This window comes from Poecilia reticulata, linkage group LG17 (assembly GCF_000633615.1).
Source record: "Poecilia reticulata strain Guanapo linkage group LG17, Guppy_female_1.0+MT, whole genome shotgun sequence".
Classification (NCBI taxonomy): Eukaryota; Metazoa; Chordata; class Actinopteri; order Cyprinodontiformes; family Poeciliidae; genus Poecilia; species Poecilia reticulata.
Window position 1 is genome coordinate 25411093 of NC_024347.1, and position 25604 is coordinate 25436696.

At 37.6% G+C, this 25604-nt stretch overlaps 2 protein-coding genes and 1 long non-coding RNA gene across 7 annotated transcripts in view; 1 reads left to right on the plus strand and 2 right to left on the minus strand.

The window, feature by feature from the left end:
- Positions 1 to 12445, minus strand: part of lpin2 (lipin 2) — a 24784-nt gene extending 12339 nt beyond the window's left edge. Inside the window, exons 1-4 of one of the 4 annotated variants that reach the window (XM_017310099.1) lie at positions 12248 to 12445; positions 5054 to 5254; positions 700 to 795; positions 21 to 367 (exon numbers count right to left, since the gene is read on the minus strand). In XM_017310099.1, coding sequence (XP_017165588.1) covers positions 21 to 367; positions 700 to 795; positions 5054 to 5245 — 635 coding nt within the window. In that variant the 5' untranslated portion in view covers positions 5246 to 5254; positions 12248 to 12445. Of the gene's footprint in view, positions 1 to 20; positions 368 to 699; positions 796 to 5053; positions 5255 to 7442; positions 7650 to 12232 lie in introns of those variants that run through there. The other 3 variants (XM_017310100.1, XM_008434488.2, XM_008434487.2) reach the window with 3 other exon arrangements.
- On the plus strand, positions 8044 to 14449 carry LOC103479824 (uncharacterized). Of its 2 annotated transcripts, none has more exons than XR_535997.2 (3): positions 8044 to 12051; positions 13158 to 13263; positions 14361 to 14449. It is a non-coding gene; the product is annotated as an uncharacterized LOC103479824 (long non-coding RNA). The 2 variants fall into 2 exon arrangements; XR_535998.2 differs by having other exon boundaries at positions 13161 to 13263.
- The window catches only part of myom1a (myomesin 1a (skelemin)), a 22180-nt gene continuing 10812 nt past the window's right edge, over positions 14237 to 25604 (minus strand). The window contains 24 exon segments of the mRNA XM_008434486.2: positions 14237 to 14592; positions 14766 to 14821; positions 15886 to 15908; positions 16141 to 16177; positions 16310 to 16473; positions 16865 to 16970; positions 17126 to 17164; positions 17294 to 17381; positions 17658 to 17735; positions 19866 to 19991; positions 20083 to 20150; positions 20237 to 20296; positions 20493 to 20637; positions 20729 to 20865; positions 21045 to 21089; positions 21246 to 21352; positions 21980 to 22136; positions 22329 to 22443; positions 22530 to 22714; positions 23320 to 23446; positions 23587 to 23783; positions 24634 to 24755; positions 25010 to 25184; positions 25373 to 25556. Of these exon segments, the coding sequence (XP_008432708.1) occupies positions 14326 to 14592; positions 14766 to 14821; positions 15886 to 15908; positions 16141 to 16177; positions 16310 to 16473; positions 16865 to 16970; positions 17126 to 17164; positions 17294 to 17381; positions 17658 to 17735; positions 19866 to 19991; positions 20083 to 20150; positions 20237 to 20296; positions 20493 to 20637; positions 20729 to 20865; positions 21045 to 21089; positions 21246 to 21352; positions 21980 to 22136; positions 22329 to 22443; positions 22530 to 22714; positions 23320 to 23446; positions 23587 to 23783; positions 24634 to 24755; positions 25010 to 25184; positions 25373 to 25556 (2808 nt within the window). The 3' untranslated portion in view covers positions 14237 to 14325.

The following is a 25604-nucleotide window of genomic DNA, read 5'->3' on the forward strand; positions in this document are numbered from 1 at the left end:
GTCCTTGAACCCAAAACTACCTCGATACATGTGGTGCGGATTCTTCATCAGAGCTGAGATCCATCTCAAAAATCTCTTCGTTTTGTCCAGTGCCCAGCACAGCAGCAGTTGTAGCAGCGACAGAATTACCAGAAGACACCGGTGGGGTCAGCTCTTCTCTGCGAGGGTCTCCTTTGTGCTTCTTTCTTCGTCTTTTTTTCTTTTTTGTGGCAGTGGCACTGGGAGCAGGGGGGTCAGGTGGGTCTTCTTGGTCGAGAGGATCGTCATCAATTGGGTCTTTAGGTGCCCGRTTCTCAACCGCCGAGATCCAGAACAGGTGACTCTCGGTGGGTATTGGGGATGTGGCCAAGTGGGCAGGAATAATCTGCTGAAGTGGAAATTTRTCAATGTACGTCCGAAAGCTTAAGCAACAGTAGATGTAGAGACGCAAGTACCAATGCAACGAAGTAGCAGTCATGATAGGAGAAACATTTGCAACTGTCAAATGTGTCAACTGAACAAAGTGGGTGGATTTCTCAATACAGACCTTGTTGTTTTCTTTACAAACACATCAGAAAGTGGTTTGTTGAAAAGGGGATTATAAACTGCCTAACTGCTTCTCAAATGCATTATTTGAAACTTGAACTAACTTTTGTCTTTCAGCCATAAACAGTTTAATTTTATTTCCAAATTAATGATGTGTGCATTTGTTACGCTTACATTTTCTTCTTCGGCTTCCTGGACAAAAAATGCCTCTCCGTTGTCACCGAGTTTCATATGCAGGTCCACAGGATCACCATTCACTTCAATATCAATCTGAAAACATTAAAGAAAATTCAAGCTGATATTTGTAACAWCATCAAACAACAACATGAAAACTAAGAAAGTAATCAGTTCCATTGGCAGTGGGTTTTATAAGAAGATTCTGGCAAACAGTGGTTTAAGATGGCCAGTTTGAGGCCATTTGAAASAATTTCCATTTTAGTCTAAAACTCAAAGGACTGATCTTTGTTGAGCTCAGTGAACACACCAGGCTGAGTGCAAAAMGATATTTAAAGGCAAGATGTTTTCTCCACAGCATGTCAAGACTCGTCTRTGGTTCATTCAGGGGGCAAGAGATTGAGTGACAGACGTTAACAGGAAGTTTTAACATTGTGCAGGTAAGTTGCTCCATTTTTCTTTCAAGCTTTCTACCTGAAGGTCTGATTGGTCCAAAAGCTATAATATATATATATATATATATATATATTATACATACTTTTTGTTCATGTCTGAATATGAACATAAATAGTTTGAAGTGCACTTTTACACAAGGAGCAGATCAATATGTATGCAATCAGAGACATTACAGTGCTTCAGAGATGTGTTTATGCCTGAAGGCAACAAAAAGAAGGGGTGTAAAATGGGAGACGATAAAAAAAGTAGTTAGCTGCCAACAAGTTGTAAAAATGTCTTTTTTCTCTGCTGTATTTTTCCAAAGGTATTCTTTCTCAACTTCTCGCATAGGGACAGATTCATGTCTAGCTAGGCTGGGCGAACCAGCCTAGATGCACTACATTTTGTCTGMCAAGAAAGCAATGGTTTAATCAGCTATGCAATCTAAAAATCAGAAAGATGGCACTTAAAGTAAAGAATACATAAGCTGTTTAGAAAAGCTCATGTTTCACCTCAGGGATTATAAATCCTAATAAGTGTTCCAGTCCCCAGGGCTTTTATTCTGTGGAGYAGCCAATAAAACGAGGCTTTTTGAGTTTGCTGGGGAAACCCCAGTGGAATGGAGCCCATTCTCTAATTTAACGCCACAATAAAATAAAAAAAAGTAACATCTGGAAGACACTACAGACCAGGCTCACTATGGCACACGAGAGCTCTTCAAATATGACACCAGATCATCAATATTGGGTTGAAAACCACAGCCACCAGAATGTTCTTTGTCCTCCCTTTAATAGATTGCTGCTTGGATTTTTCCATGTGTTGTACTAAACTTTTCAGCAGATGCTGGATTCTCTACAGGTTAGAGATGAAATTTCACCTGGTGAAGGAAACTATAGCAACTAATCTGAGTGTGGCTTTGAATTTCAGGCTCTAATTAATAATGAGACAGAATAAATGAGGCTTCTCCTTATCCACTTACAGTCAGTGAGAGGTTAGATTCACTTCAAGTGGTTATATTCACTCCAACAGCTCATTGCCAATATCATCCTTGAGCTACTTTTCAGCGCAGGTAATGGGTACCTGCTGATGCTATTGATTAGTGTATTTATTACATGAACTTGCATTAGTTTCACTAAGTTAATTTACTTTAATATTGCAAAGCACGAATTAGAGAAAGATATTAGCTTCCATGGTAAAACTGTGTTCAATTAATATTTTCAAATGGAAGGAATACWTTGTGGTTGCCCTCCAAAGYGACTAACTAATGTTGAAAAATGTCTGCATATAAAAGACAAATATTTTTCATGAAATAACTTCCCAAAAGGCTATAAATACACAAAGCAGCAGTCCTCRCYGATTTGAAAACTGTGCCTAGGAACAGGTATAAATGTTCGTTACACAACAGCCCTTCTGTGAGCCACTGAGGACCTTTTCTTCCCTCCCCCATGCATTCAAGTTGTAGAGCAGTTGCCATAGAAACAACCCATTCATTCCTTTCCAGGCCCATCAGCATTCTAGCTAGGTGGGTAGACAGACTCGGGTTAAAACAAATTTTTCTTGTCTACCAGTAAAAAGGATTTTTCAGAGASTCTCTAAACAAGCGCTCCACTCAAATTATATTTTATAGGTATGGGCACGGATATAAAAATATTTCATTCGTTCATTCATTCACTTGAGTAAACCAATGTAAATTTTTACTCCAACCACATTGATACATCCATTTTCTAAACAGAAAAACGTGAGAAGTATAACTTCATGGTCATGACAAATTAGTTTTTATCTGTATGCTTTTTCTAAGATTTGGTTCATTCCTCTGCTCAGATTAAAAAGAACGAACTGAAGTTTGGATGCGCTTTCCGAGTTATACAAACCACGGCTCACACATTCKTACAACTTGCAGTTAAACATGTTAACGGTAGAGGAAACTGAAATCAAACACACAACTCCCCTATTGCAGGACAAGTACTCTTCTTGTTAATATCAATACCGACATATTTTGAGCCTTTGTAATTAGCATTYTCTAATTTGGGTCATTTTTTTTGTGTGGAAGTACTCTACCAGTCAAAAGGTTTGAAGAGCTGACATTTTAATTCATCCTTAGCAACTTGTTTTAGATATCTGCACATCGGACGACATAAGRGAGTTTTGGAGATCCTGAATGGCTATCCCTTTGTTGGCGTTTAAAAAATATGGAAAAAGAAAACAATTTGTTTTTAAATTGTATTATAACTTTAAATGCCAGTCCCAATTTTAATGTGCCGAACATAAAAAAAAGATGGGCATGCTGCAATACACCGATGTAAATTTCTCTCCCCATACCGAAGCATCTCTACCAAACTGGACGCATCCTTCTGCCCCTTCTCAGCAATTAGGCTAATGAAAAATGTGCTACAAAAATAGTCTATACCCTAGTGAGAAGCAAGCACTGAAAATAACCTAACTGTTCCAAAGCCAATATTAATTGAGCCACCTCAGAAAAAATAGAAATAGTATCAACTATTTTTGGGGGAAAAAAGAAGCATCTTTGTTCCATCTGTACTGGCGGAGTCACATGTTGTGATCTATATGTGTTTGTTTAATGGAAAGCCAGAGCCATTCTTGTGGATGATTAAAACTGCAGCATACATTACTGATTTTTTTTTTTTTAAACAAGTGTGCATCTTTAAGGCTGCACCCCGTAATCTACTTTTGTTTTAATGAATGAGTTGCACCATAACAGTTGATAAGGAACGCAGATTTATGGAGAAAATAATAATATACATCTTTTTWWAATTATTTCTATGACACGTTTTAAATAATGAGTTCATGAAAAAAAATATTTCACATCACTAGTATTAAATATAGTCGTTTGCAGGCAGGGAAGTGSTCCACAAAACAATTCCCAGAGGGTCACCTTCCTCAGATCCTGTTGTGGCCATGCTTCAACACACACGTTCCCAATGGTTGTTTTACTTTCCTGGTGCCATTTGCCACAGAGCCCTAGCAATAACTCATCCATTCTAGTAAGGTGTGGTAACACACAAAAAYATCTGCAGGACAAACTATTAGACAGCGGTCTTTCAGGGCTGGAGTTGGGCACAACAAGTGCAGSACTAGTTGTATGCAATCAGTTGTATAATTTGGTTGTGTTAGTTTTATTGTAATCAAATTCTTTGCATCACAATAAAATATGTTTTCATTACTCTTTTTACGACTGAAAAGAGKGTTTTAGCACATCAAGGGAGCAAAGTACAATGTTATGTAATCCACAGTAATGTTGATAAGCTCACGCATACTACCTGAATACCCGTAATGAAACTATTTTCACACATGAAGAAAAACATAATATTGAGCAAAACTAAACTACTGAAAAACAGCTGCCTTTTTTAAACTGCTATGCCTGCAGATTGCTTATCCATTGCCAATTGACTCATGACTAACGCAGGTAAGATGAAAAATCTATCGAGGACAGATAAGTGAATCATGTTATCTTTCAGTGATRGCTCAAATTAACTTTGTGCGCACTGCTAGCAAAAAGCTCTAACTGGTAGTCCGAAAGCTGCTTGCTTGTRGAAGCAACCAGATAAGTAACAGCTGTTGTACCATGTGGGTGGATGCAGAAATATGCTTATGGTTTCTTTTATACACTGCTGCTTTTAACTAACAGTTAGCTCTAGAATTTGATTTTGATACATCTATGTTGAAAGTTAATCAAAAATGTCCATATGCTAGACATGTCAGTTTCAAAAGAGAAAAAGTTTAAAAAGAAAAATCTYGGTGCCAAGACKTCCACCTCGGCACCAAGATGGAAATCAGTTGTAGAACAAATAAAGGCAATTATTTAATACATCTTGAAATGCTTTTTCCACAAGAACTTTAAAGCCATCAATCTACATAAAAGTATAAAGGAGAAAACTTGAGGACAAAAAGTTAGACTTACTACTTTCTCTTTAGAGCGCAGGACACCCAGCTTGCCGAAGCGCACGTGGAACGGCGAACATTGGTAGGTCCCATCTCTCTGGCGGACAACAACGACATCAATACAGCCCGACAGCGTGGCCTGATTGATGCCTTTATACAGTTCTTTGACCGTTACGAGAACTTGACCAGCCAATTGCCCCACGTAGTTCATGGTGTCCGTCTTTAAGGTTAAAAAAGAAAAAAACAATTTTTACTTGCATTTAAAAGTAAGATCTTATGAAAACACAGAACAATACAGTTCAACCGTTTATGAAGTAACCTTGTCCTTTTATATTTTAGTTCTCTCTCTGCTTGCCTTCGCTACAGCTGTTTCTCTGAACCTAAAGACTGACAGAGAGCATTGTTTTCCTATCTCTGGCCACAGCCCAACATGAGCAACAACAGAGTGAGCGGCAAATGGATGGACCAAAACAATGAGATAACCCCAAACAGAGGTCCCACTGCTCTGCAAAAATGGAAGCAGCTGACATTCTGTTTAGAGTCACAACTCCCAGCGAACTGCTTTACTCATGTTTTACTGCCTTGCTAAATTTGTAATTGTGGTTGAGAACTAGTATTAAAACGATTTTAAAAACATTAATCCTTACAGATATATTTGTTTAAGCAGAAAGTTATTTTTTGCAGTTTGCTGAAATTATTAAAGCAAAGAAAATGGCATACAGGCCAAGACTGAATTTGATAAAGCTATTGAAGCACAGCAACAGAGACTGTATGTGTAACCATTAACTTCACAAATAAACATGATTTCAGTTTGCTGGGTCAGGGTCTAATTTGGTGAAGCCAGTCAACAAATTACCATGTTGACTTCATCATGTTTATATAACCTGATTTTGTCCAATACCACAGTAACCTTTGTTCGTAATCTCACCACGAGAGGACTAACAGAGGATTTAGGTGGGAGCAAATGGGGCAATTTTTCAAGGGCAGAAAAAATAAATATGAACATTTGGTGACATATTAACTTCAATGGAGCAAGCTGCTAATGTATGCACCTAAATGTCACCAAAATAAAGAAAAGAAAATCATTCAACAATAAGATGTTTCAGTAATGGACGCAATTTTTCCGTAAGACTAAAACAAATGTGTACACATAGACCAATGTTAATTTCGTGATCTTCGCTCTCTTTCCAAACAAGTTTCTTTTACAACCTATAAATTTTGATATTGAAAAAGATAAAAACATATAAATAGATAATCTCTTTGGTGTTGAACTTGCAGATATTTTCCAATAAAGTTGCCATGTCAAGAGCTTGGAAAATCTTGAGCTGACGTACAAACTCATCTTATTAAATGCAAGTGAGAAGAGGTCAATGCTAGGAACGGGTTTTCTGTGACCACGAAAGTTGCTTTCCAATCACTCGTCATGTGAATATATTTGAATAAGACATGTACTGATAGTTACAGGCTTTTACTGACCACTACTGATTTCCATTTTTTAAAACTGTTAAATTGGAACTTTARAGTTATATAAAATTACATATTCATTTGTCTAAGGCTTGTTTTAAAATCAAAAACATACCGACAGTAAAATAAAAAGAATAGGTTTCTACTAGAAGAAGTACCTTTGAATAAAAATTTTAATATTCCCATTCATATATCAAAACACATTCTTCAACTTTTACTTCAGACAACAACACAACAAATAACCCTTTTACTTCAGATTTTTACTGAATTGAAAATATTTATCAAATAACCGTAAATGTGTTATATATGTGTTATATAATTTTATTTCAGGCAAACAGAAAATAAACAAGTACAAACAAATTGATGCATTCTTTTCAATCAGTAGTTCAATAAATTGCTAAACATTTTKTGTCAGTGTAACTACAGTTCAAACCATTTTCAGGTCAGGTAAGATCYGCATTAAAATGAGGTCAAACTAAAAAAAAGAGAAGACAYTGTGTGAGAGACACTAAAAAAATTGTCTCKCTGGCAAGGAGGGTAAAAAACTCATTTAGAAACTAGTTAAACTAAAAGTGAAAGATAACGGTCACAAGAAAGCTGTAAAAWTACAAATCCAAAGGTCGGCTCTTCTGAATGACAACAAGAAAAAGTCCATGAATGCATTAAAAAAWTKTAAAAAAACAACTGCACCATATTAATATAGAGAATGAGATGAAAAGAATCAGTCTTCAACATACGCAGACATGAGGAGAAGGCCTCACATCAAACATGGTTGAGCTGTTTCAAGCCATTGCCTTGTTCTATGAACTAACACAKTTGACCAGAARAGCCACAAAATTTTAAATCCCAGTCYCATTTTCACAAAACTGAGTTCATAGACAACATTAGGGTCTCCAGTCTTTTACCATAAGCTGTGACCAATTACAAAACCCTTTCACACTCACCAGGGACCAAGATGACCTCAGAGAGGACGACTCATCAGCTTCACTATTGTCTGTGTTGTCCTCTGTGTTACTCCCCAGGAGCTCCCAGCTTGCCCAGGATCTCTGCCTCTTCATCTCAATAAGAGGAGCGGAGGCCGTACATGACAGACCTCAGGATACTCTCCTGGGACCAATACCTTTTGCCTTTGGATCCCGGCGATAGTTTAATGCTGCCATGCTGAATCCAATATTCAATAGGACCCACCTACTCACCTTTGAATGATTGCCCCTGAGGTAAATACAGATACGTTATCTGGAACTTGTGGCAATTGTGCAAGACCGTCGTAAACACCGCCATCCTTCTGGGATTTTCTCTTCAGAACGTGTACTTGTACTCATCCAGTCAGCTGCCAGGGTACAGCGATGTAAGCCAATGGGATGGGATCTCTACAGTGGCAGTGTACGGCTGATAAGGTGAAGCTATTTCCTCTGAACGAATACGCAATGTTTTCTTCTGATAAGAGTAAAAGCTCGGGGGGGGAGAAAACTACCAAGCCGCTGTCGTCTGCACCATTTTTCTGTCACATGTACATTACAATCTTCACTGTGTGTTCTTGTTATTGTCCATGACTTATCAAAAGAGAGGTGGAGGTGAGCGACGCCAAGTTGCTAAGATCAGCCTATAGTTGATCCAGTGTGCTGGACTTCAACATGCTTTCTGCTGCTCCTTATCAATAAGATGGTTCACCAAAATGAACAGGCGATTACAAAACAAACTGCAAACACTGAAAGCATGAGAACATTTGAGATGATCGAATGTCTACATTCAACAGTCTAATGAAAGATTTGTGGGACTAACTGATGAAATGCAGTCCAACTAGTAATGACAAAAACATGTTTTTCTCATCAAGGAGCTCTCCCCGATCTGGCCTCCAGGATCACTCTGGCTAGTCTGGGTCCCAACTGACTGCCCAGGATGAAAATAATGCATGAGGCTGCTCCAAAAAGGGCCCCAACCCCACTGTCTCATCTGCTCAGTCTTTTGTAAACAAACCAAAAAGAAGCACTTGGGCATATAGAGCTGTAGACTTATTTCCTTGTTGTGCTAAAACTCATTTTGAAAGAAAAAACAGCAATGAAGTACAAATTAATAAATGGTAAGGATATTTTTTCACAAGTGTGTAATGATGCACACAATGCCTAGGGACATACCAGGATCTCACAATATTAAAACGGGATAATTTTCTCATCCAGAGGAAGTGTCTCACACAGCATGTTTCATTTGTTGTCAGCGTTACTTCGTCATGGCTAAATTAGCATTTTAAGAACCCCCATGGGTATACAGTAGACAATAAATAAATGGTGAGTCAAAAGAAAGAGAAGAACAGTTTGTAAGCACTGAACAGAACATTTGAAGACTGAGTAAAAAGTGTAAGTGAAAAGGTTTTTCTTTGTTTTTGAACGAATTTAAATTGGATCAGCTGCACACCGGTATCTAAAGCATTTACGCAGATCGAACCAAAACTGAAAACTCTATAAGAGACAAAGAGTTGTGTTAAAATAGTTTGTGATCTACAAAACGATTACTCTAACAAAATAATCCTAACAATCCATAAACTCTTTTTTTCTCCTGTAGATAATGTAAACATCTGATTCACAGCTTCAGCATTTGGCCGTTTTCTGTTATTAAAATGACTTGCACTCCATAAAATTATTAAATATTGAACTCGTAGTCTATTTTAGTGTAAAATAATCCGATCAAGCCTGAATAATTCCATACTGATCTAAGATTTATTAACATTTAGTAAGTACATTTTGGAGTCAGTCTTTTGAGTGGGTGACATCAACATTATTGTTTATCTCAATAACTTCTGGGACCATTTATCGGCCAGCAAATTCTTTATCGTGACAGGACTATTGAACACAGAGTAGAGTTTAGCTAAAAAATACCTTTGATTTGTGAAACATTTTAAAAACATGTTCAAGTTTGATCTTATATCCAGAACAGAACAGCATAGAAAGTCAGAGTCCTGTAAGCTGAATGTATTTCATTTCTAATGATAAAAGACCATTATAATATTATAGCGCATGAAAGGTAGCAAATAACCAAGCTCCATAAGTTAGTAGCAATGAACATAGAAACCTTTAACTTGATGAAAATATTTAAAATTATGATCAAAATAAAATCTTATATAATTATAAGTACATCCAGAGTCATCTATAATATAACTTGTAACATAATCACAATGTGACTAAGCCAAATAAGTCACTGACTAGGTTGATGTTGCACTACTTCAAGCATAAACACAAAACTGGAATTTCCTCTTCCAACTCATTATGTGGGTATAATTAAACCAAGATGACCTAAAACAGGCAGAGCCCTTTTCAAATTTTTCCACATTCTGCTAATAAATAATCCCTAGTATTCCTCCAAAGTATAATTTCCTTGCTTATTTTCCACAGTACACCAAAAATTCCTAGCTGCTGGGAATTAGTCATTTACAAAACAAAGAGTGTAAATGTTAACTCTGACATTTTCAAATCATACCTCTTTTAAAACAGAAAGCTTTTTTTTAAGGACCCAGTACTTGCTCTTTAAATAGTAAAGAAAGTAAAATTTGTTGATCACTAAAAAGGGCGCCGATGAGTAGGATTTAGTTCAATTTAAAAACAAGGGTTTCCTCAGGAAATGACAGACGCAGTATTTGTAACTTTGCTCCTGCAGCCCACACCCCTTTCAGGAAGTTTGAAGAGTGACACAGCCAACAACATGAGGACAAACGGCCCTGTTATTAGCTTTAGAACACATACATTTATACCACTCAGGTTGAAAGGCTTGTCAACCAAAATCAATGATTCATTTACTACGGATGTGCCAGTCTGAAAGGTTTGATCAATCTAGAAGGAACGACAGTTTCCAAATTTCTGGGCTCATCGGGGATATGTGACTATATAAAAAAATAACAGGCATATGTTAATTCACTAATAACCCTTTGTTGAAAAATCTGTTTTTTCCTTATTTAAAAGATATTAACCATGAGCCAGTATGAGATTCTTACTGAATGATAAAAATGTGATACACAATCTAATTGCTTTTATTTGAACGAGTGTAAGATTGTTTTAAGATCTACTTTTAAACAATACAACATATTGATTAGAGTTATAAAGCCTGCATCATTATAATTCTAGAAATTATTTTCTCAAAAATAAATCATCTGAACCAGTTATGCACTTTTAAGTGATAGTCACTTCAAAACTGTTATACTAGAGTTTCATTAACCCAGTCACACTCAAAATGCTCACAAATTCATACACCAGTACAAAGATGGACAACTTAAAGGTTGTCGTAGTAGTTTTCTATTTCATATTATGCCGAAACATACCTTCTGCCATTTTGGTCTTTCTACAAAACTAGGAGTGTAACAAACTAATATCAGGTCTGACTTATCAACACTGTCCACTTGCCTGTGTGCCAAAATTGTCGTCTACTGTCCATTCAAAGGGTAGATTCCACCAGAAAGCAGGTAAAGAAGCCGATGGTTCAGATTATGAGCAGAAAGAAAATAAAGAGGAACTGCCACTTGTTTTTAGGAAATAGAGCACTCATGAGATCTGATGCTTTCCTAATTCTGACAATTCATCTCTAATGAACCACAAGGACAGAAAGCGAGAAAACACTTCAGTTTAGTGAAGAACATGTGAAGGAAGGGCATTGCTGGGTTTTCTCTGTATACAGCAAACAAACAAAACTTCACTCACTCCCACACTTTTTCTGCCGACATTAAAAGGTCTGTGGGAACAGTTAATGGCTACTGGTTTGGATCAAAGTCATTTGAATTGCATCAGTGACTCATCACACTTACTTCAATGAACTATGGTTATTATTATAATTGCATTATATTTTGCCTGTAGATTTAAAAACAAAAACTGAGCAAATGGGTAGTTAGTTTGCTTAAATACACAACTAAACATGTCTGGCTCAAAAATAAGTGACTTTGGCTTCACTGCTTAAATTGCAGTATAGGTCAGGATCTGATATATACTGGTGTCGTTATTAAATTTGAAGTATTTTAGTATTAAAGTTGCTGCATAACAGTTTGAGTTACAAGGTGCTTGTGTTTTCAGTGTCCCCCCCCCCAGACAGGTGTTTAGTTCCGCGGTGTCAGCGAGCTACAACTCATGTAATCTATTTAAAAACGCAAATTAACACAGGTCAGCTGATCTTAACACCGTGTACTTTGCCACCTTCGCACTTATAAATAGACATCAGAAAATTATAATAGATRTCATAATATTAGAAATCACAGCGTCGACAAAAACAACAAAAAAACGCGACACATTACGCACGCTGGAATAAAACAGGCGGAAATACAAAGAGAAAACGAAAACACAAATTAGCATCCGCTTTGACCCACATTGCTTCACGGTTTTACACATTAACTTAATGAAAACGTGAATGAAAAACAGAGGAACACTGGACAGATGGAAATGAATGGAGTCGTGGCTCTGCTAARCTCAGCTAGCTCCATAGTTATCGCCCGGTTGGAGCTTACGTTACMGTTAATGTCAAACGGCCAGGCGTTAGCTAATGACAGCAACTCACTCGGTAGATGGTGTCGATGAACACTCGGTAGGTACATTCATTCGTTTGATAAATGATAAACCCATTAAATTTGGTTCGCAGTCAAGTTGCTTCCATATAGCTAAAGGGCAGGTTAGCCAGATTAACATGCTAGCTACCATTAGCCAATGGTAGAATCAGAAATATACGTTAACATGCATCTCAAAAAACATTAGTCCAAATCATTCACCTAATAAGTTCTTACTTCTCGGTTCCTTGAGCCTGACTGCTGCCTACTCAGGAAAGTTGTAATGTCTTCAGTGAATCCCCATAATTTTCTTCGTGAAACTCCTCGGAAGCCTCTTGACGTGTCCCTGTTTGGACCACCGTGACCGACTGGTTYGTGTGTAATTGTGTGTGTGCGTGTGTTGAGGTGAAGAGACACTGAGTCGGCGCAGCTGGTGGGACGGTCGACAACTCACAGCTGAGCTGACTAATTATTCCAGTAGTCAAAAATACATTTCAAGAGCAGCGAATTTTAACAGAAAGTTTATAGAATTATATTGAACTTTGTTCTCACTTTTACTTGTGTTATCAAGCACAAAGCAATTTAAAACTATGTACATGTTTCGTTTGATTTGGTTTCTTTTAACTTGCCATGTTATGTGGGCATGTTTTAAATATATATATTTTTATTTTACTGTTAAGTAATTGTTTATTCTTCCAAGTTTATTTGTTTGTATTACTTGCAGCTTATTTCAATCTCTTGTCTCAATATGGAGCCATGCTTGTGTCTTTTGTGTGTGATACTGCTTTTTAGGGATGGATCTTTTTTTTGTGTACCTGATTTTGGTGGTGGTGTTGTTCTTTTCCATTCTATCTTCCACATAAAGAATCACCAATGACTTGACCAGAGATCAACTATTTGAAAACTTGTCTTCTCTAATTCATTGTGTTAAGTCAAAACGAAGAGCTATAACAATGATCTATCTATAAATACACAAATCAACTGCACTTACTCATTTATTTTTCAAATGCTTTGAATAAAAATTATGCTTTTATAATTTATAATCCCCAATCATTTGTTTGGGGATTTTTTTGTAATTGATTCAGAACTACTAAATCTATAAAAAAAACTTATATTTTTCTTGTATGTTTTTTTCATATGTGGAAAGCAGAAAATCAGTATGGGCAAGTTAAACCTCAAGAAATCCAGAAATCAGTTCTATCCAGGAAAAGGCTGATCGGTGCATCGGAAATTCTGCAAATTTTCTTCAAGCTGTCAGTGAGAACTTTTTCTTTTTATCTTTTCTTGGTCCTGRGCAATTTGCTGCACACCTTCCCATTTTCCCCCTGCCCATCATCCTGTGTAGCTATTAAATAATGAAAGCTAGTGCCACAAAAATCTGTTTTAAAAAGAAACTAATTAGCTTATTTTCTTTGTCTTATTATTTTCGTTGTTTGTCTTCCGTTCTGAAAAATAGCCTTGACATTTTTCYAATTCCCCACTGGTCCCCTAATCTGTATGCCAGTGCATGGCATATACTGCCTAGGGCAAATGTTGGAGCAACACACAAAGATTTTCACTAAAATGAGGACRTTAACTTGAGATTTTGAAAGATCTCTAAAGTCATCGCAGCTGCATTATGAGAAAAACTCTGACGAGAGACAACGTGTTTAGCTTGTTTAAGATTGACTTACCCTCCAAYCAAATGTTAGAAGACAGTTTATCAAGTACTTCCACTTAATTGTACCTGCAGTTCTGCATTCCTCCTTCTTTCACTGGAAATTTTGGAATGAAACTCAGCACCAAATGAGTAACAGCCTCCAGAACAGAATTCCAGTCAGATCTGAGCTGAGCTTTACAGGGGACGTAAGATTACTTTAGATGACAAATTATGGTTGTTGCCACACTGCCATTACTTCTGTACCTCAATMACAAATTGCTGACATGATTTGCATTTGTAGYTTGCAGAGAGTTTATGACATCCAAACAGCYGAGATGAAACATTAAACAGGCTGATCCCTGTCGAATATCTCCAGTCTTTCATTGGCCAACGTTTAATTCTTGCTGCTATTTATTGCTACATATGCATTATGACAGGTAGTCAACAGTTCAGAGGTAAGCCAAGTGTAATACCTTAATYGAATYAGAAGACTATTTCTACTTGCAATTTTAATATTCAACTACTGACAGGGCCAACATGACTGAACACATTCCAAACAACTAAAAGAGGCATGAAAATGAACRTATTCRTTTAACAGCTTTATTGCACCTGCTTGTGCCTTGGTAACATTATTTAGAGACAGCTCAGCAAATTATCTCCATTTTCTTCCTGACATTTAGTCTTTCTTATCCTCTCTGCTCTCCTCGTCAGGGTTGTACACGCTGACGGTGAACTCGCCGGCCTCCTTGCCGTACTTGTTCTTCACCACAAGGGCGTATTTGCCAGAGTCGGCAGTGGTGACGGCTGCAATCGTGATGCTGGCGAACTTGCCATGCTCAAACTTCAGCTTGTAGTGGTCGTCCGACACCAGYTCCTTGTCGTTCTTCACCCAGCACACCTCAGGCGCGGGCTCGCCCCACACATTGCCAGTCAGGTTCAGGGACTGAGAGAGGGAGAGAGAGACAGGATATACATTTTTTTTTTGCAGGTTTTACAAACATCCATTTGGCAGGAGCGTTGATCATATTTCAAAGGAAGGAGGCACTCAAGGGAACGATACACTGATGTACAGAGGTCAATAGTGTGTTTGCAGTTAACACTTTYGAATTTCCTCACCTTGCCCTCCTGGATTGCAACCACATCTGGCAGGCCTCCAACAACACGAGCGCGGTCTAAGCAAGAAAAACAAGATCAAAAGACAAGAATRGTAGCATTTGCTTGTTTACCACATTTTGTTTCCCTGCTTTGCACTTTGACTCCATAAGTATATTAAAAGAATTAATAAATAAAAAAGGATTTTAAATGCACAAATATTAAACCAGTGTAAAATATGTATATGTGCTGCATTSTATAGTTTCCAATACTTCTTCCTGGGTAAGAATGTATGAATTACTGTATCAATTAGTATAAGTASTGGCATGTAGCTCATCTGCATGGTCGGGAATGTTTTTCCATATTTCTCTTGACAACACACAATGAGGTTTTAGGTCAAAAGAGTTTGCTGAACAATCAAGCACAGTCACACAATGGACGTTAAAAACCACGAGAGAAARCCCCATCTGTGAATAGAGCAGAATAACTCTTCAGTCAGTCCAGTGATTCTGGGACCTTTATTTCCAACTGAAAATAAAATATACTATGTTCTGAAAACAGGGCTTTTGGAAGAAAAAAATATTTTTTTCTCCTTCACAGAGTAAAGATGATTGAGACATCGTCTCTGTTTTATAACATAAGTGATACAACAGTGACTCCAGCTGCACTCCACACTTTGTGACTCTTTTCCTAACTTGAAMATGGATTTTACTTCAAAATTTTCTCAAAGCAATACATATTTCTATGTTTTCAAACAATTTTTTTCCTTCCCCTTAACTTTTGGTAATAGGTGTGGATGCAGAACTCTGTAAAGCACAGACGTCTGTAACAATAACCTTTACTGGCTTACTCCTGCTGGACACCTGTCAACTCAGCGGATATCTCCATRATTGCATAGGCCACAACATGACTATGAAACAACATGCATAGATTAAAAACAATTTTTTACTGGTCTTATGCAGTACTCTAATTTTCAGAGAAAGTTAATTTTGGGTTTTTGTAGACCATAGTCATCAAGATTAATAGGAATACATCACTCTGTGAGTGATAAATCCATAACGCAAGAGWTCCAATTAAACTGAGAAATGTTACATTACTTTATGAAAGACAAACTCCAGTAAGATTTGGAAGAMTAATAACTTACTTCTTTCTGCAATCGCTGCCGCTCTAAAGAAAGAAAGAGACAAARAGAAAGAGACAAAAGTTTGTCAGAAGTGTCTAAAAATGGTATTGGGGTTCTTAATTACGTTACACAATAATAGGAAATGTGTTGTGTTTGTCTCAAAGGTTCATTGTATGTTTGAGACAACTTTTACTATTTTTGCACATAAACATCCTTGAATACAAAACCCAGAATTACACGAATAAACAATGGAGTTGGATGAGTTTATTTACTTACTTGAGCCTTTGGAATTCTTCAAATGCATCCTGCCATGCTGCAAAGCAGAAAAAAAACATTTATAATATAATTAGAACAAGACTAATAAAGCCAACTCAAATTAGATGGGTTCTTTTTTTGCTAATTGTAAGGAGTAATTGTCTCCTATTGATTAAAAACTTTGACTTACCCTTGCCACTCAGATCCAAGACTCTCTTTACTCCGTCCTTGCCATCAAAGATATCCATGGTGTATTTGCCCTTGTCCTTCTCTGTGGGTTCATTGATCTTAAGCCAAAGCTGCTCCCCTGTGACGCCGGACTTAACTCTCTCTGAAGCTGCAATCTTGGCATCTCTGATCACAAAATCCAGAGCACAAAGATCAAATAACTTCAGACGGCCTTTTTAGCGAGACTTCAAATCCAGAACTCTGAAATGTGGTAGTTTTAGGGGTCCGCTTCAGTCTCTACACTACAATAGGTTTTTGGGGGTTTTTTTTTCCAATCTGATCTTTTTCTTTTATCAACATAAACCTGAAAGTCTTTTGATAATCTTTTTAAAGCGTATGTATTTACAGCATAATGTTGAGAGCGGACACTAATAAACACATGAATAAACTGCAGCACAAAATTACGTTCAACTGTTAAAAGTTTGACGTATGTTGATCGATCCCTTGATGCTGATACTGCGGGCCAGAGTTTCTTCTTAATGCTGTGAAATATATCCATGATGTCAATTTTACATACTTTTGAAGCCAACCGACACGCAGGTTCTCATCATAATATGTCACATTGGAGTAGAGGATGATGCCATTTTCAGAACTCGTAATTTGAATGTCACTGGAAGAATTGGCTGCAAGGAAAATAACAAAAACAGTCTCTCCTTTAACACACTATGAGAAAATTGTTATACAATTAGAACATTTTAAGGAAATTGCACACAATGATGCACTTTTCATTTTGTATGTTTCCCTTACGAGTTGTTCTTCAGTGTGAAAAACTACTTACCAATAACTCTGAACAGCTCATTCATTACAGCTTGGTATCCTGGGGAAAATAACAGCAATAATTCATGTGACTTTTTAAAAAAAAAAAAAACCTTTTATGTAACTTTTAACAGATTTTCACTTTTTCCTCCTAATTCCCTGCTAATGAAATCCACAAAGARTACTTCACCTGCTTCTGTAAGGTTGAAGGCGCTCTTATCTTTTCCTCTCTCGTCTCTCAGGAAGACCTCGTAGATACCCGCGTCTTGCTTGGAGATCTAATATTTAAAAAAAAAAAGTCACATAAGTATCCCTAAGGCAATAATGATTCCCCTTCCAAATTAAATCAAGYGGAACACAATATAATTCTCAAGACAGTCAACAGTATAAAAGGAACACAGTGACCAGGTAAACCGAAAAGCCAGGCTTTTCTGCCGCCCGTGATGCTGCAGGCGATAAAACATGAAATGATGAAGGAAAACAYAGAAAAGGTAAGACGACGAGGACACATGGAGACATAGGTGAAACTTATGACAGATAGATTATGTCCAGACTTTAGGCCTTGGTGGCAGGAGAACGTCCTTTGCAGATGGTTTTTTCCTTCCTTGCTTTTGCTCTTGCTTAATAACCCACTGTGAATTAGACAGATGAGCCAGTCAATGCAAATGTGACTGACCGGAGCTTATGCAAAAACACCAACCCTTTGGTGTTGAGTGACGTTTGAATGACTATGACAGATCAATATAACTTCTCTGGCACTTTCAGTCCTAGTGATGAAACAAAAAAATCACGAGTCTGACAAAAGCAGCACCTATTCTTTAATTAAAGTGACCAGAGGAGTTAYATTGAATTGAGAGTTAGAGATGAAATGAATGAATGGATGAAACACACAGATAGACCACATGCTGTAGGCTCAATATATAGTTCCAGTCAGAAAATTGGATAAACTCCAATTTGGATATTGGATAAACTCATTATCACTATATATATAAAAATAAAGGGAACACTTTATTTTTTTGAGCAGTATATATATATACTTTTTTTTTTTTCTTGGTGGTTTATTTTAGGCAATATATGCATTCGATTATTTATTGTGGGTTTTTTTAAACAAATTAATATAGATTTTTTGTAATTCATAGAGGAACAAAATTATATTTACAGTCTAAAATATATAGATAAATCTCCAGTGACATTTAGTTTACAGTTTCAAAGCAAGTTTCATCTCCAGTTTATTTGGTTTAAAATTTCTTAAGCTGCACTTTGAATTCATGTTGTTTTTTCTGTTTTTTTTTTTTGTCATTACCAAGCATTTGGCATAAAATTGGCTGAATATTTGACTACTTTATTTTTGTTATTTATAGAGTTCATTTAAGTTAATTGTATGGTTTCTTGCACCAAGCATGAAAAGCATAGTCCACAAGTTTTGACATGATTCAACAGGAAGCTTTAAGGAAAATGTTATAGAAGCTTAACATCAGCCTGCCTTACACATTTCACTTTAAGGTTGAGCTCAATATCAWTGTTGAACACAAAAACTTGTTTTTCTCTATCATAATCATTAGACCTTGGAAGWTGTTCTGAGCTCTGAGTTTATTTCATGTTTTATTGTGTTTAATAAAAGATTAATTCCCGATCGGTTATTTTCCCATGTGTTCCCTTCCCAGTAATTGTTGCCATTCTCCGTCAGTAACTCTGGCACATTCATTTGATTTTACTCATCTGTTCCTCGCAACAGTWGTCATTGTCCTAGAATTTAATCTCTTTATTTTCAATTTTTCTTGGATTCTTCTACTGTAAGCCAATTWTTTTCTCCAATTTGGCTTCCAGTTGGTCTCAGCCTGTGTTTTACCCAGAATATAAGTCTACTTTTTATTTTGTCATGAAATCTATTCACCATTATTCTGTCTACCTCCTACTTATAACCATCAGATGAACATAAATTGGTTAGTATATTCAAAAGAAACCTGTAGTCTGCTGAACTAAAACCTGTCATGAAGTGGAAGGTGTCAAAAGTGACCAGTTTACATYGCCATTGGTTYATTTTTAGTGCTAATGCATAGACAACCCACTACCTCTTCCCAAATTAACACATTAAAAAATCACTGAAAATTGTATCTGCTTGTATGGAGAATCTAAATGCCTTCTGGAGAAATGACAAATATCCATAGAAAATTGTGCCAGAAACTTGCTGGCACCAGACAGGTAGAGAATAAATTCAAAATTAAAATATTCAACCAAGAATAGGGGTGTATGTTCATATTTAAGCCTGTATATATAATTTTCAGTTTGTGCATCAAAGAAAACTGCAAAAGATTCGAATCAATTTATCCAGTTTTTCCTTTGAAATATTTTTAGATCTGAACATTGTGTAATCTCTCCACCCCAGATAAATACTGTACTGTTCAAATGCTTCAGTAAAATCCAAATGACTTCTGTTTGAAATGAATCGGTAAATAAACTCTGACTGGAACTATCTGGGCTGAAAAAGATAGAATTTGTCAGAAAAAAAAGTAACAATTTAATGTTTCTTCAGATTTCTGAGTAGAAATATTTGCTGTTCTGAGTCTAGCAGGGCTTACGAGAATATATAGCATGAATAAATATCTATAAAAACATAAAATKATCTTTTATTCTGTGTCAGAGGTGTATGAYKAGCAGTATGTTTTGTAAAGCTCTAAAATGAAAGCAGAGCTGGATTACTACGATTTTAGCTCTTAGCTCATAAACACTCAACTCCTCACAAGGTGCACCGTCAGACTGACCTTTCCTATATTAAAGGTCAGGTCGCAGTCTTTTTTCTCGATTTTCGCAGCATCCTCATCGTCCTCTGCAATCTCAATRCTGTCCTTAGACCATATGATCTCAGTCACTGGTTTGGTATTTCCAATCTGTAAAAACAAAAGGAGGTGACCAGCAAGGGTACATGAATTAAAAGGATAATATTAGTAGCTTTAAATTGTTAAAGTTTTTTTGTTTCACCTTGCATTTTAGCAGCACATCACATTCTTGGGTGACAGTGAAGCCAAGGTACTCCACAAAGTGAGGACCTGTTTATTAAAAACAGAAAATAGTTAAAGAAAAATACCAATAAGCAAAAATCCTAATGTGTTAGAGATAAAGCATTCCTCCTTACCTTGTTTCCTGACCCATTCTGCTCTCTCAAACTCTGATTTCCTTTGTAGCTCCCTAAATTCTGGATAAAACAGTGTACATATTCAACCCTAGACCATTTTTAAAAAATCATAGATAAACTTATCACTGACACAAAAATATAAAGAATGATCTGCTGCCCCTCAGTGGACACGTGCTTTACCTGCAGAGTACCTTATTCGTCTGTCGTTATAAACCCTCTGKATTTGCAGATGTCTACTGTGTATTTGAAATCTTACCATCTCCAATCAGCACTAGACTTGTAGTGCCCTTAGCCTTGCCATCCACCAGGTTAAAGGTAAACGTTCCTTCATCAGTGACTTCCAGAGAGTCCATAAATAGTTCGATAAGGCCGCTGGACTTGTCGAACTTCATCGTGTATTTCTGCAGACAGGGAAACACAGAAATGCACACATTTCAGCACAAATGCTCGCTAGAACAAAATATGTGCATTTATTGCTCCATTTATGCCCACCTTTCCTTGCTCAATGATGACATCATTAAAAACATACTCCACTTGGCAGGCAGAAGTGAATTTCTCCATCTGAGCCCAGAACCGCACGCAGCCTTTCTCAAGCAGCTCCATGGCCATTTCATTCTTGAAGGGAATAACTAAAACATTGAACAGGTAGTTAAGCCTTTAATACAACCAAACGCTTAAGGAATGACATGACTAGTTTTGTGYKGTGTTATATCTTAGACTGTCTCTATAAATTGTTTATTCCAATTCATATCTTCATAAACAATAAATAGTTGCATTTGTGATATTTGAGCTAAGATTTAATATTCACCAGGAAACTTGTGTTCATGGCTAAGATCCAGGAGACGCAGGAGGGCTGTCAAACAGGAAAAAAGTAAGACAGGAAAAAAAAGTTGAATAATATCCATTCAGTCAGGCACACACACACTGGTRTATGAAAATAATATCAAGCAGCTGTTCAAGCAGGGTAGGACAGACAAGTATGCACTGCCAAGACTGTGGGCTGACTCACCCTCCTCAGTGAGAGTGTAGCTGGAGGAGATGCCTTCGGTGTTGGTGACCATACAGGAGAAGGTGCCCAGATCCTCCATAGAGAGACTGTTAAAGATAGCTCTGGATCTAAACACAAGGCAACAACCATGGAAAGTGAGATAAACAAAGGAGCTTTACTAATTTTGGCTGATCAGTCGGATATGTAGGAGAAACACAGTGAAATGTTCACATACATTCATAATGTACATAAGAATTATACATGCCATAAGTTTCTCTTAGGGATGGATTAAGAATCSCAAATACAGCTCCAGTGGTTTTAAAAGCAAAAAGTGTGGACAACATTTTACGAGGGTCAAATATGTACAAATATCAATTACTTTTGATTTATTGTCTCTTTGCAAGTCACAGTCTTCTTGACCTCAGACTCTCATGAGCCATCAACAAGCAACAAACAAATRTAAGTGGGCTCTACTAGTCCTCCCAAGAAGTCAAAAACCCAGCCAGAATTATACAAGAAACCTATTCATAGCTACAACAAGCAAGTGTACAGGGTGCAGTTGAGAAGAAAACTATGAGGATTAGAGGCAGCTGTTTCGATCAATCCTTATTTTCAAGTCAAAATCAAGAAAATTTGAAATGCATGTAGCAAAAGCTTAAAATTATTCTGATATTCATGCCAAAGATATATATAAGATATATATAAGCTTCTTGCTGGAATCATGTATTGGACTSAGTGACAATGGGGACACATACTTGCCGCCCTGGGTGGCAATAGTGAGACGAGATGTGTCTGTGATTTCCTGGTAGTTCTTGAACCAAACAAACTGTGAGCCTTCTTTCATCTCAGAGCATTCAAAAATCATAGAAATGACACCGTTGTCATCAACATCCACGTAAATCTCCTTGGTGCCTAAAAGAAATAAGACCAAACAAAATAGTCAGTTCAGGAACAGATCATCAAAACGTATGTAAATGCAAACATAAAATGTCAAAACTTGCATTTGTACCAAGCAGTCTGCTTTTTTTTCTATRTTCCTAACTTGAAATGTGCAAAAATCAAGATCAAGACTAAATGTGTGACTTAAATATCAATCGCACTCACCAGGACGAGTCTGGGCCAGAATTGGACCCAAGTTTTGGGAGGGTTTCCCAACTCCAACAAGATTCTGAGCACGCACACGGAAGACGTAGGATGTTCCTGCCGTCAGCCCAGTCACCTGATTTAGCACAAAAAGAGTCAGAAAGAAGGCACTTAAAAACAGTGTGTTTCATTCCCTCATCTAACTATGTTTGTCTTATTTACCTTCATGAACTTTCCCTTGTTGGTCTTCTCATGCACAGCCTTCCAGCCTTCCTCGCCTGCAGATGCCTCCTTGATGTCCAGGTAGTAGCCATTGACRGGGCTGCGTCCATCAAACACAGGAGGTTCCCACAAGATCACAACAGAGGTGTCACGGACCTCCATCACATAGACACCAACAGGGGGTCCTTGGAAGATCAAAAAACAAAGTTGTATCGCTTGAAGAATTTTCCTTCATCAGGAGAATATTTTACTTATACTTATTCTTACAATGCATACCTATTTTAAGTAGAAATTTCTTAAAAGACTGAGGAATATTAGGTGATAATTTCTCATACTAACAGTTTAGTCTCAGGAACTTATCTTTCACCAGTTGGAAAATTCATGGTTAATTTCCCAGTTTTTCTTGCCCTCTAGCAATAACTACAGTCTCATGGTCCCATTGTCTTTGTTTAAGCTGCAAAGTTGGCRGGATTGGGGTAATCATATCTATGCTTCATATGATTTTAGGAGTATGATTATAAAGGTAGACATACAGATCCTAGACAGAGTTATACAGAGAACAGTGAGGGTGGAAGTAAGCCTGGTTCCAATCCCAGGTTGTTTTCCAACTTCAACTTCCTGTTCTGAGGTATTTAGAAYGAGGCAAGAGAAAGAACTAAATTCAATCATCTTAAATCAGATTAGATGTTAGATTACTCCTCAAAATGATACATTTTCACCGAATCAGATTAAAGATTAGGCAATTAATCTTTTTTTTTTTTTTTTGCCTTATCAAACTACAATCTTGTACCTGGAATAGTAATGGTCCATTCCTTGCACTCCAAACTTGCAGTGGGCAGAGAGGGTTTACTCACACCTGCCATGTTCATTGCACGGACTTGGAACTGATAGAGGRCGTTTTCCTTCAGGTTCTCGGCCTAAAGGAAAGGAACAGAGCAGATCAAGATGCAGATGACGCAAAGCCACTCTTTTAAACTAATCAAGTCAGTGATGAAGATGTTTGCACTTATGGACAACAAGACAAATCAACCGCTTGACATTTTCAGTATGAACTTGCCTTATAGGAAGTTGTAGTTAAGGCCTTTAGGTTCAGTTCGTGCCATTTTCCATAAATGTTCCCCTTCACTGTTCTGTAATCCACAAAGTATCCTCTAATGTCGGCTCCTCCGTTGTCAGTGGGTGCAGTCCAACCCAGAACCATGTAGTCCTTCACGGCCTCCAGTAGGGTCACATTGGTGGGGCTTGCAGGTACAGCTGCCGTCGACAATGGAGGTGAGACAAAAGTGATTAGAGATACCTTTTTATTTATATATATTTTTTAAAGCAATAAATCAACAAACTTTTTAATTGCCTAAGTGTTTAAATCTTTGTGATATTTATTGTTGCACTTTTTAGGTCATCTTCAATCGTAAGACACCAGTAAAGAGGCAAATACTTTCTGGACACACAAAAAGTACAACAGCTATTGGTTGTGAGCTTCACACACAGATGCAACACACTGTTTTGAGAGTTGCTTAACTGGGTAAAATACTTACTCTCAAAGGGCAGAAAGTCGGCAAGTGTCATTCTAAGAAAATTACTGGAGCCAGGCGAGACTCTCCACRGGAACATGCTGTTTCAAAACACACTGCTTTAGCCTGCAGCCTGGTCATGCACCAACAGGCTCCCCTGAAGACTTATCAAACGGCAGAACAAAACTCCAGCAAAATCCAGTTAAAAAGAAATCAATAGTGACATGTAGTAAAGCATCTTAAAGCATTAGCTAATGTCTTTGCCTAAACAAGGCAAAGAAAATGCGGGGAAATGGCTGCACGTCGAGTTAGTAATGACTTTTTTCCTCATGCAGACACATGCTGTATTAGTATTCAGTAAATGCATTTCTGTTTGCAGCTCAGGGGAGTTATATTGTGAAGTGGTGGTAAAAGTAAAAATACATCCTTTAAGGGAGTTCTTCAGCAGGATTTCTCTTTTAAATATTTAAATGAGTCAGTAATAATTTARACCCGTCCCGGCAGGCGGGCAGGATAGCGGGTCACAGCGTGGGCCGAATATGACAGGGGTATGCGAACAATGGAGAAATCGTTTGTAAAAAAGTTGCACTCACAGACAGCAGCCTGTACAAGCACGGSATCAGAATTGGAGGAGTTCTGGCTGTATCCAGCAGCGTTCACCGCCTTTACTCTGAACACGTAGTTGGACCCTGTGGAGAGGCCGTGGCACACGAACCTGAAAGGAATGCATTTCAATCAGGTATATTTTATTGATATATTCTGCTGGCCGCCAAGGGGCATTTCCCCTCTGGGGGAAGAATACCTATTAGGATTCAGCTGTAAGGTYGTGTKCAAATTCTGGGTAGTTCTTTTGCAGCGGATACACACTTAACATTGATTGTCCAAAACTATGAAATCAACCAAAGGACATATCCCAAGACCAATTCTAATTTCTGTAACTTTAAGGAAAAAAAAACAAACATTTCCCACCTGGTCTGCTTGACAGGTTTATTGTTGCAAGGCATCCACACGTCAGTTCCCGTCACACTAGATTCAATGTAATAGCCAACCAAGTGTTTTACATCCTTAGATGCCCMCCAGGTGACAACCACTGAGGTGTCTGTGTTCCTGGTGGCCACTGGATTGCCTGGGGCAGAGGGAAGATCTGCAGGGAAATAAAGACACAAAATGCATATTCTAAAGGATGTCAGTTATCGTAATTCTATAAAGAAGAAGCACCTGGATCAGAAACAGCMCTGGTATAAACTAGAGATATTATCCTGTTAAATAATGCAGCAGGGTTCTTTGCATGCAGAGTCTGTAGTGATGCGCCTGGAAGCTTTGTCAGCTCACCAAGTTTGTCACCAACTATGGTTTCTCCGGTGGGTAGGGAGGGCTCGCCCACGCCAGCGGAGTTGCAGCATCGCACACGGAAGTTGTACGATTTACCCTCTGCCAGGTCGAAGATCGCAAAGCGAGGGGACTTCACTGGCATCCCAGTGTTCACCCTCTGCCAGGTGTCCGTCCCTTGAATACACTGAGAACAACAGAGAGCAGGGAAACTTTTAAAGTTGAAGTTTGAAGC